The 14,216-nt window shown below is 48.3% G+C and overlaps 1 protein-coding gene across 3 annotated transcripts in view; it reads left to right on the top strand.

Annotated features, from left to right (window-relative positions):
• Positions 1-14,216, top strand: part of GSR (glutathione-disulfide reductase) — a 203,972-nt gene that overhangs the window by 165,579 nt on the left and 24,177 nt on the right. For all 3 annotated transcript variants that reach the window (XM_078676503.1, XM_078676504.1, XM_078676505.1), the window contains one exon: positions 8,424-8,535. In XM_078676503.1, coding sequence (XP_078532629.1) covers positions 8,424-8,535 — 112 coding nt within the window. The remainder of the gene's footprint in view (positions 1-8,423; positions 8,536-14,216) is intronic.

Raw genomic sequence — 14,216 nt, 5'->3', positions numbered from 1 at the left:
CTGCTCTCCAGAGACCACGTAGGGATCCCGGCAGAGAAAGTGCGCAGGAGGCTAGCGGCGCAGCCCAAACATGCGGCCGAAGGGTGTGCTCTTCCGCTATCTCGTGCCAGGGTTGGATTGTGAATAAAAATCGGCCCGGGCACGCAAAAAAAAAAAATTGGCCCGCATTTGCATAATCACTCCACAAATCACTGCGTTGGTGTAATCTTATTAAAAAAAAAAATAGATGGGGGTGTAAAAAAATGCACGCGTTAGCTTACACTGTGAAACAAGTGAGGCCACTTTTTTTTTCTTTTTTCTTTATTTTTTTTAGAACTTTTCGAGACAAGTTACAAATAATTCGAACATGCCTTCCAACCCCCCCACCCACCACCCACCAGTGGACTCGAATTTCAGTGTGACATCAAACACCTATCCGCGCTTTTTCCAAGAGTTACACAGCCATTTAGCCAACAACCCTGTCAATAGGGCAGGCGGCGTTGTAAGGACACAAACATATTTACATGTTTAGATCTGAGAACGCAAGGAGGCAGCACCATCTTGACCCACGACCCAGGCCTGAGAATCTGAAAAAACACTCAACATCCAGCGTGCATCAGTTACCACGCACTCTCCACCTAGGACTCCTGTGACTCCGCGTTCAGGTCTTTGTCTGCGCTAGTCGTCAAATAAGTTTGGTAAAGCCCCCAAAAGTTCTTGGGTCTGCTGGTGGGGGGCAGGAGCTTGCTATATATTTCTGATTGTGTGCAGCAGTACAACATGTTGTGTGCCCATCTTTTAGGAGTTGGTTTCGGTCCCCTCATCCAGCAGCAGGCCACTACTCTGCGCGCAATTAAAAGCCCCATGTCAGCTAGTCTGCGGACTGCTTTCGGCAACTTCTTGGTGTACCCTATCAGAGCCATCGCAGGGTCAGGGGAAATAACAATCTTGGTGATGGTACTCAGTTCTGCAAAAATCTTGACCCAAAAGTCCATGCTAGGTGGAGGAAATCAGCGTTAGGCGAATGACACCTCTCACACTCCGCAGTGGTTCTAAGACCATACCTGAAGAGTCTAGCTGGCGTATAATATATCCGGTTGAGGAATTTGAAGTGGACCAGCCTGTGCCGTCCGTTCAGTGAGATTCTCCTAGTGTTGGTGCAGCAGTATGTCCAAGCATCATCATCCAGCGTCATTTGTAAATCTACTTGCCAGGCTAATCTCGCTTTAGTGTATGTGTTTTCCCTATGCGATTGTGACAGGGTGTAAAGGTGAGTTAGCCATTTCTGTGAGGTTGTGACCTTAATTACATATGTGAGTTCCTTCACCTCAGGTGGCTCCGCCATATCTCCCCCCTAGAAGCTCCAAAAGAGCATGGCGTACTCTAAAGTAGTGGAATCTCGTCGGCAGAGACGGGTCCTCCTGGCCAGCCCCTGCTTGTTCCCAGGTTTTAACCACCCCATCCTCAAACAGATCTCCTGCAGTCTCGATCCCAAGTTTCTGCATAGCTTCTAGTACCCCTTCTCACGTAGTGGGGGCAGCCACCGAGTCCAGTCAATGGGCATAATAGGGGAGTACAGCAGTGCACCATTCTGCCTCTGTAGGAGGTTACTCCACGCATGGTTAGTAGCTGCCAGAGAATCCAGGATTCCCGTGCGGCGATCAGTGGATTCAAATATCGTGTGTGGGAGGGAAAGCGGACGGGCAAACAAGGTCTCCATTTTCACGTGGGGTATGTCTTTGTGTCCGTGCACCCAAGTATGGAGGTGAGCCGTCTGTGCCACCCTATAGTATAGTTCTAGGTCCGGAGCGCCTAGGCCTCCCATGTTGTACGGTAGTGTAAGGATCGACCATTTCGCCCTGGGCTGTCCGCCCGCCCATGCAAGCCTAGTCAGCTCCTGTTGTAGTCTTTGGAAGAACGTCTTGGGGAGCACCATCGGGATGGACGTGAATAAGAATAGGAATCTGGGGACCACAACCATTTTCATGATGGCGATCCGCCCAATTAGGGAGAGTGGGAGTTTACACCAGGCAGTCACATCATCCTCTAGCCTGCTAAAAAGGCAGTGCATAGTTGGCTCTAAATAAGGTCTCCGGGTCTGTATGTAGTTGAACACCAAGGTATCTAACAGTGTCCGTAGTCCAGGTGAGTGGGTATTCCATGGTCGCGGGTAGTGTAACAGGAGTCAGGGGAAATGCTAGCGATTTCGACCAGTTGACTCGCAGACCTGACAGTGCGCCAAAACGGACCACTTCTCTCAGCACCGATGTCAAGTTGTTGTCCGGGTCTCTGACATATAGCAGAGTATCGTCCGCATACATTGAGACCACTATCTTGTAGTTTGGAAAACAAATGCCTTCATTACTATGGTATTCCCGGAGGGCGCAAGCTAAGGGCTCAGCCACTATTGCGCAAAGCAGGGGCGAGAGTGGACACCCCTGTCGGGTGCCTCTAGTGATCGGAAATGGGTCTGTCACCAGGTCGTTAATTCTGATTCTGGCGCGTGGCCTATGGTACAAGGCTCCTATCATTTGTAGGAAAGGTTGTCCCAGACCCATGCGCTGCAGTACCTTTCTCAGGAAAGGCCATTCCACAGAGTCAAAAGCTTTCTCCATGTCGAGGAACACTGCAAGCGCAGTCCTATCTTGTCGTGTGTGTTGCATCGTGCCTAATACGGTGCGGATATTATACGTCAAATTCCTGCTTGGAATGAAGCCAGCCTATTCCGGGGCATTCAGCTGAGGAGCCAGTAAGGCTAGTCTAGTGGCTAGGACCTTCGCGAACAGCTTTGCGTCCACGTTTAGTAGGGACAGGGGTCGGTACGAACTACATTCCTCCCTGGGCTTGCCAGGTTTCGGGATAGTAACTAGAAACTCCTCTCTCATTGATTCCGGCATTTTGCCCTCTACACAGATGTCATCAAAGAGAGCCGACAAATGCGGAATCAGCTGTTCTTTAAAGGCTTTGTAAAAGTCCGCTGTAAGGCCATCTGCTCCTGGTGCGCTGCCAGACTTCATGCTCATCAGGGCCTCGGATATTTCATCTTTTTCTATCGGGTCCATGAGAAATTCCCTATCTGAGTTCTGCAAAGAAGGGAAATCTATATGTCCCAGGTAATCCTCAATGTCCTCGTCTAGGTCCCCCCCTGAGTTGTGTAGAGAGCCGTGTAGTAAGTTTTAAATTCCTGAGCTATTTCTACTGGATCAGTGAGGGTGTCGCCTATGGTCGGTTTTACCTCAGTGATTTGTTGGCGTTTTCTCCCACCCCCAATTATTCTTGCCGGGTCTATCGCGTTCACCATACACTCTAGCAGTGGTGTACTTTCCTATGTGTTTGACTTCTCTGTCTGCTTCGTCATGGTATTCCTCGAGCCGAATTTTAATTTCGTTGCTCACGTCACAGTCAGCACTATCTCTCTGCCTTTTTTTTCCAGAACTTCTAGCTGCTTTTCATGTACGAATAGCCTTCAGTCCGCCTGAATGCTTGGACATCGCCACCCCTCGAATGTATACTTTAAATGTCTCCCAGACAGTCTGGAAGCTGTCCACTGAGCCTATATTAGTATCGAAGAATAGGTCTATGGCTGCAGCTCGCTCGCCCCTGAACACTGGGTCTAGTGCCGAATATGACGGGAATAGCCAAGTGAAAGGTGGGATAGTCGAGCTTTGGGCTACTATCTCCAGGAGCACAGGTGAGTGGTCTGAGAGAGTTCTGGGAAGAACATTACATCTAGCAATCAGGCCTAATCTGGAATCCGGGATCAACCAGTAGTCAATTCTAGTGTGTATGTCGTGATATGCAGAGTAGTGGGTGTAGCCTCCCTGTTGCGGATTGCGTGATCGCCATGCATCCTCCAGGCCTAGTCGCGTCATAACGCCTTGTAGTTCCACCGCAGCCGGTTTACGGTGCGGGCCAGCAGACCTATCAAGGGTGGGGTCCAGGGTGAGGTTCATATCCCCCCCCCCCCCCCCCCCCCCCCCCCCACCAAAGGTCATTAGGGTTGTAGCATCGGAGTTTACTCGCCAACTCCTTGTAAAACTTAGGGGAATCGAAGTTAGGACCATAGGTATTGATAACGACTAAGGACATTCCCATTCCAGAGCATCTAGAAATGACATAGCGGCCCTCCGAGTCTGCCTCTAGTGTTTGTTGTGTAAGTTTGGATTTAGGGTTAACCCACGTTTTAACACCTCTGGCGTGTGTAGTAAAGCCAGCAGCCGCAACATTGCCTTCCAGTCCCCTACAGTGTAGGATCCTATTGTCCATAGGGAGGTGTGTCTCCTGAATCAAGGCTAAGTCTATATTATTTCGCTGCAGGTAACTTAGCACGTTACGCACTTTCCTATGATCATTTAGGCTGCGCACGTTCCACGTGAGCGCTCTGAGTCAATTAGCGCGCGTGTTGTCTATGTCAACGGCCATCGCTTCGGGTTTGCTGCGCAAATGCTCTTGAAGTCTAGGCAGCTCGCGTAGCCTCTCCGTGCGCTACATTTGTGTCTACTGTATGTTAGGCTGTGTTGTGAGCTGTGCGTGCTTGGTTGCGCCGAATCAAGTGTGTCAACATCAGAACAGTACATTTTCACCCCAACTCCCTTCCCGTCAGATTCTCCCCCCCCCTCCCACAGTAGACCATCCCCAACTCGGCCTAGTCTGAAATTACTTCTTCCCCCCCCCCCCCACCCACTGTCATTCTTGCTCGTCCAAGCGGCTGGTAGGTTCCTGTTCTTCCGGCTGGCCAATAGGGCTGTTTCTGTGCTCCTTAGAGCCTTTTGGAGGTCTTTTGGGTCAGTGAAGAAGTGTGAGTGCCCCTGTCGGTTAATTCTTAGCTTCGCGGGGTACAGCATGGCGTAGTCCAAGCCAAGATCTCGGAGTTGTTGTTTGTACGGAGCAAAGTGCCGCCTCTCCTCCTGCACTTTCGCAGTAAAGTCCGGGTATAGGGAGATATATGCACCCTAGAACTGCAGCTTTCCCTTCTCCCTGGCCACCCGCAGCGCGGTATCCCTGTCTCTATAGTTTAGGAGTTTAGCAATTATGGGCCTAGGGGGGGGGGCCCCCAGGGCGGGGGCGAGGACCCAGTGTGCGATGCGCCCTCTCCACTATAAACACAGGCGAGAAGACGTCGTCTCCCAGCAAGGTGGTCAGTAGCTTCTCCACAAAGAGCTCCATTTTGCCTGTGTATGTAGTTTCCGAGACTCCCGTGATTCGTATGTTGGAGCGTCTGGAGTGGGCTTCCAAATCTTCCGATCTGTCCTGTATCACCTGGAGAATCTTACCAATTTGCTTGCGGTCCTTATCTAGTTCCATTTGCCCTTCCTCTACTTCAGTCAGGCGTCTTTCCGACATATCCAGACGTTCTGCATGTTTGTCCACTCTTTCTGACATCCTGTCCATGCGGTAAGTGAGGGTATCGATCTTTGTCCCTATCGACGCCATACTGTCCTGCAAGCCCTTCTCCATAGTGACAAGTAATTCCTTAATGTCTGAATATATCGAGTTCTCCTGGGTCCTGGTTTGTTGCCCCGTTTCCGGCTCTTGTGGATCTGGGGCCTTCGTACGACGCTGTTCGAATGGGAGTTTAGTTTGCGTTTTATCCCCTTTCCCCATCTTTCTGGGGCAGTGCACTGCAGTTCCGCTCCGCGTAGTCCGCCGCAGGGGGGGGGGGGGTCCCGTTCGGTGCTGTGTTCCTGCTTCCAGAGATTAACCCGATCCACTCGGTTGGTCCGCCAGGGGGCTACACTTTTCCTGCAGGCGAGGACGCACCAGCTAGGCCAAGACAGGTGGGCTGCAAGTTGTATCCGGGTGGTCAGTGGGGTGACCGCCTCATGAGGCAGCAAAGGGCCCAAGATGTCCATGCTCCGGTTGGGGGGGCCCACCTCGTCAGTCCTGGAGTGGCAGTCCAGTATCTCCCACAGGGCGCTTCACCAATCTCGCTGTGTGGATTGTTTTTCAGAGCAGGTCTCAGTCCAACCCCACAACTTACTCCGCCGCACCCGGTCACGCGTGTACAGTTCAGCTGCTGCTACAGTATGGCGCCTGGAACGCAGCAGCCCAAGATGCCTGCAGGAGCCTTCTCCGCGATATCAGTGGGGCCACCCTATTACCCGCAAGTGGTTAGCTCCTACAGCCTTCGGGGGGGGGGGGGGGCGAGGAGGCCTCAGTCGACACTAGGACTCTCCCACGACTTTAGATCGCGCAAACCAGTCTCAGAGTCCACTAATGCCCCGAGTGTCCCCACTAGCGCTCCAGTGCTTCAGAGGTCGTTATCGCTGCTTCAAGCCCTCCTTTATATGGCTGCCCTTGGTCGCTCCCGGTGCCGTGTGCTGTTTCCCAGGCTCCGTATACCAGCTATGCCGCCAGCTCTCTGCCGAGTTCCGGGCAGTCGGGGTCAAATCAGGGCGCTCCCCTAAATGTCCGCAGCTCCCGGGGGCTCCCTCACTCACCGCTGCTATCATCCGTGCCCCAGCTTGCAGAAGTCGCAGTTCACTTACGGGCTCGCGGCAACTCCCGGTCCCGTTGTAAGGTTCAAGCTGCACGTCAGAAGACTCAAGCCGGGCACGGCACTACGCAGGTCCGGGGCTTTGCGGCCTCCGCTGCCGAGTTCTCGACTGTGCGCCGCTCCTGCCCGGGCCGCCAGAATGTTCCCGCACCAACCGCCAACCGTGTCAGCAGTGCGCAGGGGTCGCGAGCCGTCTTCGGGGTTTCGTGGGTGGCGTTATTTAAGGATAAATGCCAGATAGAGCGGGTGATGTAGCGGAGCTCGGCGCTCAAGCGTCCACCATCGACGCTGGCAAGCTCCGCCCCCCCTGCCCCCGCTCAGTATGTGCACACATTAATGGGCCGGCCAGCAAGACAAAGGGAGTGACACCTCTGCTAAACGGAGGTAATGAGCGCCCGTCCGCCTCTAGAAAGGCTACTCAGACTCCCAATTGGCCGCTGGCTGTATTCGAACCATAGAGACGACGCCCAAATAGCCCCCCAGACTGCGGAAAAAAAGCAGCCCACAGCAGCACTCGGACACCGCCCCCTCGGGCATTGCCCGAATGCCTGTTACCAATCCAACGCTGTCTCGGGCCCTCCCCCACCCCTGCCTCTTCTCTTATTTAAGGAATTCATGGCGAGCACCATGAACTCAACGCGCTTCATATAGGATTAAAAACAAGATTGTGGGGCGCTCGGGCCAGCTGGATGCAGGTGTGTCTTCAGAAGCCACATGTGGGGTGGGTGCTTTGAGCAGAGAGAGGTGAGAAAAGAATGCCACTAGAACCTCAGAGGCAGGCGGGCACACCCCTGCTGAACTGCACTGCCAGGCAACCATGCAGTACTAAACAAACGGGAAATGAGCAGCATTTCCTACTCCAAAAGCACTTTTGATGCCTCATCAGGGGTACCAAGCGCTATATAAATGCAACCCATCCCTTCTATCCCTCCACAATCCTTTTCAACTCAAATAACAGACTTCCATGTCCGGTGCTCAAATTAATTTCATATTTCCCTATACAAATTCAACACTAATGTGCTACTCGCCGAAAAGTGCTTTGACACCTCGTATGGGGTAGTAAGCGCTATATAAATGCAGTTACAATTACACTGGGACCGATCCACAAAAGGATTCATGATTACCAAAGCATTATTTTACATACTCTTTACCTACTCCAACAACCATTTGCAATGCAATAGGTCTCGCATTTGCGAAAGTTTAAGCTATTGCCATTGTAAATGACAATGCCTTTCATTTGTTTTAAAAACCAACACGTAAATAAAAGGCATTGCCATTTACTAAGCCAATAGCTCAAACTCTAATAACTGCGAGACCTATTGCATTGCAAATGCTTGTTATACTGAGTTATTGATATGAGAATACTTATTTTTATCGACCTCACTACCCATGAGCATAGTTTCTTTTGTTTTGAAACAGCAGTGCATTTTTTAAAATAGGATCTGTCATGAAAAACAATATACCAAAATCGACAACCAAAATAGGGAATCTGGATTCCCCCTTATCTAACCCCTCCCCCACCCCCTTGGCAACGACAGGCAGGCGGTACTGTATTACTAATACGGGAAATATGGCAGTGCACCCATGATTTGCTTGTGGGTCATGTGTTCTTGGTGCAAGAGGGCGTGTGCGGTGTTGTTGCATTAGATGGCGATGAAGTGGGCCCGGCGAACCAAGGACTTTTTTATTAATACAAGGCATGTTTTTCTATTCCTGCAATTAATCTCATACCTATAAATGGTTATATACACCACCTTTCTTCGTCATATATGAGGAAAGACGACCTGACTACTACTTGCCTTGTGACCTGGAAAAGGGCTGACATAATGACTCAGTTACTTTCAAATAAATTCCATTACTAACATTTAATACTACATTAGATATTTCCACATGTTTCTCGTTCTTCTTTTGGGGAGTGAAACTCACTTACCACTTTTTTCTCTCACAGAGTCTTCAGCTGGATGAAAAGGGCCACATTGTAGTTGATGAGTTCCAGAATACTAGTCGAAAGGGCATCTATGCTGTTGGTGATGTATGTGGGAGAGCCCTTCTCACTCCAGGTGAGAGGAAATATGTTCTGAGGTGCTTTCCATCTTTAGGTCATAGGCTTAACTTTACATCAGCTGTTGAATATCTTCTGTTTTGTTACCTGTTGTAGAAGTAACTTTTTAATGTCTTCCCTTAAAATACAAAGGTAGGTCTGTTATTTGTTTGTTCAGAATGGGAAGATTATATATAGGTATACATTCAACATACCAACACTCTATTATATATGCTTCCTGAATCCTTATTTGCTTTTTTGTCCAGTTACAACTTAATCAATTACTAATTTCTTTATCATCCCTCAACTCCTCTTTTAATTAACTAACATACCTGTCAATTAGTTTATTGTTGATTAATTGAAAGCACAAACCTAAATGTAAAAAATAAAAGAATAAATAAAAATTGAAACAGAATATAAAACACATCAGTTTCAGAAGGTGAAAATGTGACACTGTATGTGTATTAAATTAAAAAAATACTAAGAGGGAATTTGATATCAGTTGTTAGTTGAACACCCATCAATAAATAAATTATTCCCACAGATAAAACTCTTTGAAGTACTATTTCAGTGAGAAGGTGAATTAACTAATGTTAAAATAACACCCTTATCTAGTAACAATGGTGCAGAGCTGCTTCTGTAAATGTAACTAAGCCAGCAGTGATTTGTAAGACTTCGCTACTGAATACAAATCAAATTGCTGGTAAGGCTTGTTGGCGACAGAACGTTATATCGAATAGAGGCCTAAGCCATTTTCTTCATTCAGCCAATAAGAACAGGAGCAGAATATAAATTAATGAGTCTATCAGGCACTGCATAATCAATAACGTTTCTTCTGGCTTCTGGACAGTGTCCACGAATGTCTTAATTCCAATAAAGGAATTGATAAAAAGCAAATGTGCATAGAATGGTTCCTTATCCTTTTCGCCAATGGAACAGATTGATAATTTTCAGTTTCATTGCCGAAAACAAACAGTAATGTCATCGTTTCTTTTTATTGCATGCCTCACTATCGCCAACAAGCAACAGTGATTTAACTTGTAATTAAATATTTTCAGTTTGTTCAAAATATAAATGTTTTCATTAAAACCATTACACACCTTAAAATCTAGCTTTAATTAAATTGTAAGCATTTTCAATTGTGAAATAAAAATCTGTCAATTGAAAACGGGTGGATAGCATAGGACTAGACGGGTCTAATCCATGCCAGATTTTCAGGATATGTAGACCAGTTCCATTTAGATCTAATGAATCCATGTTCACACAGCGAATGTACATTTTTTAAGTCTTATCCTGAAAGGTCTGGCATACTGTGGTTTGTTGCTCCATTGTACTTGCAACATCAGCAGAGGTTTGCTCTGCTTACTTCTTTTTCTAAGTCACTTTAATTTCTTGCCACTTTCCAAAATGCCTGCGAATTTGCAAGTGATTCTTTCTCTCTTGTCACAGCTCGGTGGTGTATGCAGGATATTGTTACTTTTGGCATTAGCTGGAAGTTTCCTTGATTCCAGTCGCACGGATGAGGGTATATTGCCTTTATGTTCTTGTCATTGATATTTGCAGGGCATTCCAAGCAAGAAAATGTGCTGTGATTCAACCAAAACCCCCACTGTTAATTCCCTTATGTCTCTAGATTTCAGAAATGCCAAGGATCAGCTGGGTTTCTTGGGTGCCAGCCAACCCAAGGTCCATTTACTGCAGCTATTCCACCTGGAAAGCGAGAGGATATTGGGTTTTGTTTAGCTATAGTTTTACACAGAAGGGCCTGTGAATGTCTAAAGAACATACTAGGATCTCTGCGAACCACACCCCCTGGATTCCCTTGGCTCTTGAGACTTCAGAAATACCCAGGGTTGTTAGTGTTTTCCAAGTACCGGCCGACCCTGAGCTCAAATGCAGCAGTTATACCCCAGTGAAAATGAGAGAAACTGTGGTATTTATTTTGTAGCAGTTATGAAATATTGGATGCCAGGGAGATGATAAACCCTCTGTGCTGCAAGACTGAATGTTTTCTTAGAGTGGGGGTTGCAGTCTGGTGCCATGACGGGCTGGTCCTCCATCCAGTTGATTATTAAACAACACTTCCTGGCACATAGTGGGCTTTCTCTCCACCTGGGATGGGTAAATTCAGTGTAAATTTCGAAATCTGCCCCATGGCAATAGGGGGAGGCATGTGGAGCAGGTGACTGTGTTTGCCCTTGTGGTGGTGCTAAGGGTGCTGTCCAATGCGTGGAAAAGCTGGCCCACAATCGACCCTTAATTTTTTTTTTAAAACAATGCAATTCCTGGAGGTCTAGTGATCTTTCCGAATCATGAGACAGACCTAAGCACACCACATTCGTTACAAAAAGTACTCCTTGATGTCTAGTTGCTGCGGTGACAAAAAACCTTCCAAATTTCCCATCCCCCCCTCAAGGCGGGTTGGGATGGGGGGCACAGCAGAAAGACTTTGTTAGCCCCTGGGATTGGAAAAGGGAAATTACCCAATGACTGAAAGCAGAGCCACCACCATCCACTTCTTTAAAAAGTTTCATCCCTGGTGTCCTAGTGGGCTTTCAGCCCCGGAGAGTGGCCACATTATGGTCCTAATCTGCTCCTTCTCTGAGAGGCAGAAATATTGGATGAATTCCTAGGATGGGGAGTGTATCCCAATGCCACGATGTGTCCGCCACCCCACCGAATCTGAAAAACACACTCAGGTATCTAGTGTCCTTTGGCCTCATCTGGGTCTGTAGATTGGGGACAATCCTTCCAAATGTGCCTCCCAAGATGGCAGAACACTATATTGCCCCCTCAGTAGGAAGGTGGAACAATTGGCCAGGCTTGGGGACTGCCCTCCCCTTCAGTTTCCCTGATGGGTGTGTGGTGCGGGAGTCTGAGCATTACCATCCGGTGGTGACCTACGAGCACAGATCCACTAGAGAGATAATGCTGGAAGGGAAAGATCCTCCCCTTTCCTATAGTACCTCTCCTGTTAAGCTCTGTGCTCGTGTGCTGCACTTTGAGCACTAATCCGTTTCAAAGAAGGCTGCCTTTAGGTTCTGGCTGCTTTCAGTTTCACATTCAATGACCTCCCCGCACTTGGCTCTCTGCGAGTCACTGAAAACATATCTGCCCCAAGTGGTGGTACTAGAATTTGAATGAAACTGGATGTTAAAACCCTTTTGAAAACATTACAAACAGTAGTTCTGACTGCACGAGGGGCAGCACAGTGAAATGCTTTACTAGACCTAAGCTGCTGGTGTGAAAGTTAATATTGCTGCAGTACCTTGCACCCTCTGTTTTCACTTGCCCTGCGGTACCATCTGTACCGTGCACCAAACTTGGAAGCTGCAGGATGGGACAGAAGAAAGTTGCACATTTATGTTGTTGTTCTCACTAAGATAACTAAAGTAACGACTGCGATGCCACACAGTGATGAACACTTTTCTTCAAATTTCTTTGTTATATTCTCCTCCCAAGGTTTACAGTTCTCCATTCTGCAACAAACATATTTAGGCCCTAACGCTTCTCCCACCATATGCTGTACTGACCCAAAAATATACATCCTTTGTAATCTTGTTTTCTCTGTATGATCTGAGTTGTAATCAAGTTCTATCAATACATTTAATATGACATTTGTACAGATTTCCAGGACCAATAGTACACTGTGAGCCCAAATCTAACACCTTCATTTTCATATGATCAGTGCAAAAGTGTATTATGTGTACCGTGCTTGCATGCACTTGTTGGACCACTCTACGCATCCCCAGGTTGATTCAGGGCCTGAGGTACAAGGTGTCACCATGCCGTTTGTGTAATTGAAAGGTGTACTACAGCAGACCTGTCCTTTGACCACCAATCCATCTCAGTACAACTTTGGAGACAAATGCTGCATGGCACAATATCTTCTTGTAGCAAGGCACATGCCAGTAATCTTTGCTTCATTGATACTTCATTGGGTGTCTGCATTTGTGTTCCCTCTGCATTTGTGTTCCCCCTGCATATGTGTTCCCCCTGCATACCTGATCAATATAGCAAAGTGTTAAACTTTTAGTCATGTGATGTCCAAAGAGCTCTAACTGCGTAACTGCGATCCTGCAGAATACGAACGGGCACTGTTCCTTGGAACACCACGGAGTCATCGTACTCCTAAGATCTCCACGGGTTCACGGTCCCGGGCACACCTCCGAGTAATTGAGTACTCTTCAAGACTCCAATGGTCGATCAGATATTGCTCAAATGCCGCTGGAATTCAGCCTAGATTGACTCCCTGCAGTAGGAGGTTGCCATACCAGACAATCCCTCAACATAACAATCCTCAGAATCCCTGGGCTACAACTCGCCGATCAGGGCGGTTGTAAAATGATTATGCCAGGCAGGCAAATGTTCAATTGTCAGTCCTGATGATGATCCCACATATTAGAGCATAAGGGATCGAAACGTCGACTTTTTATAAGTGTTTTCACAACCTGACTATTATGTGTGAATATTGTTGTGTCTAGCACTTGTTTGGCATTACTTAAAACTAACACTGATTTAAAAGTGGCCAATAATGCTCTTCCTTGCCTGGAAAATTCCCTTCCTTGTGTGTCCCCAGTATGGTACAGGACTGTGCCTTACTAACATTCCTTTATGTGTTTTCATTTGATTGAAAAATAAAATACCCTGTCCGGCTGGACAGTGGACAAATATAGTTCCCATTGTGGCCTATGTCTTATCCCTACATTGATTCTAGATATACGAAGGACCCTTGTTTCTCCTTAAGTCCAAAGAGCTCTATTCATCACTGGAATGGAATACCATGTGATTTGCCTCATCAGTGATGTAGCATGTTGTAACGGCGGGGACAGGAAGAGGCAATAGGCGGGTCTTTGTAGTAGCAAGGTTTATTTTAGCAAGTAGTGAGTCAGTACAGGTTTTCCTTGTGGCTCCTCTCCGTGGGGATCTGCTTCTCTCTCGTCGGGTCTTCCGCCGAACTTCTTCTTCTCTACGGAGGGGACTCCGCCTTCTGCTGGGCGCCGGAGGCTCCGTTCTGACCGCTCTCGCCGTTCGCCGGGGTACATGCAGAAAAGAGAAGACACGTAAGTATTTCAATTAGCGATTCCGTTTGTGTACCTAGCCAGGGAGCGGGGAAGTGAGGGATGCACCCGGTGCTCTGAAGATACTTAGGTAGTGCTTGTGACGGTACAAGTGAGGGGACGGGTACCACAACAGGAACAGTACTCTTAGCGGCTAAGGTGTCCCCCTTCCCTTTCTCCTCCACCACCCCAGGAAGCGCTCACGTACCTCGAGGAGCCGTACCCCTCCTGGCGTATGGCTGGGCGGCTCGTGGTGTTGGCCTCCGGGCTCAGCTGGTCGTGCAGATCGGCTTCCTGCTTTTCCGATGCTCCTTTCGGTCTCCGCTGAGTCGGTGGATTCCTCCTCGGGTCCCCGTCCTCGGCTCTCATTCCTCTCGCCGTCCGCTGTACTCTCGTCTTCTCTACGCCTCGCTCCTCTCCTCCAGTTCTCCTCGCTGCTTCCCGCCTCTCCGCTCTCTGCCACACTGTCCGCTCCTCCGGTGTAGAAACACCCCGCTTGATCGTCCGCTCCTCCCTTATACAGGTGAGACGACTCCTCCTCCATCAAGCTGCTTGTCCATTTAAAGGGCCCCCAGTCGCCATCATCTTCCTCGTCACAGGAGTATATCTCGGGTCCAGGTCCTCCGAGGGGTTGTCTAGG

This window comes from Lissotriton helveticus, chromosome 2_1, assembly GCF_964261635.1.
Source record: "Lissotriton helveticus chromosome 2_1, aLisHel1.1, whole genome shotgun sequence".
Taxonomy (NCBI): Eukaryota; Metazoa; Chordata; class Amphibia; order Caudata; family Salamandridae; genus Lissotriton; species Lissotriton helveticus.
The sequence above is the reverse complement of the archived record's forward strand: the minus strand, read 5'-3'. Positions and strand labels throughout refer to the sequence as shown.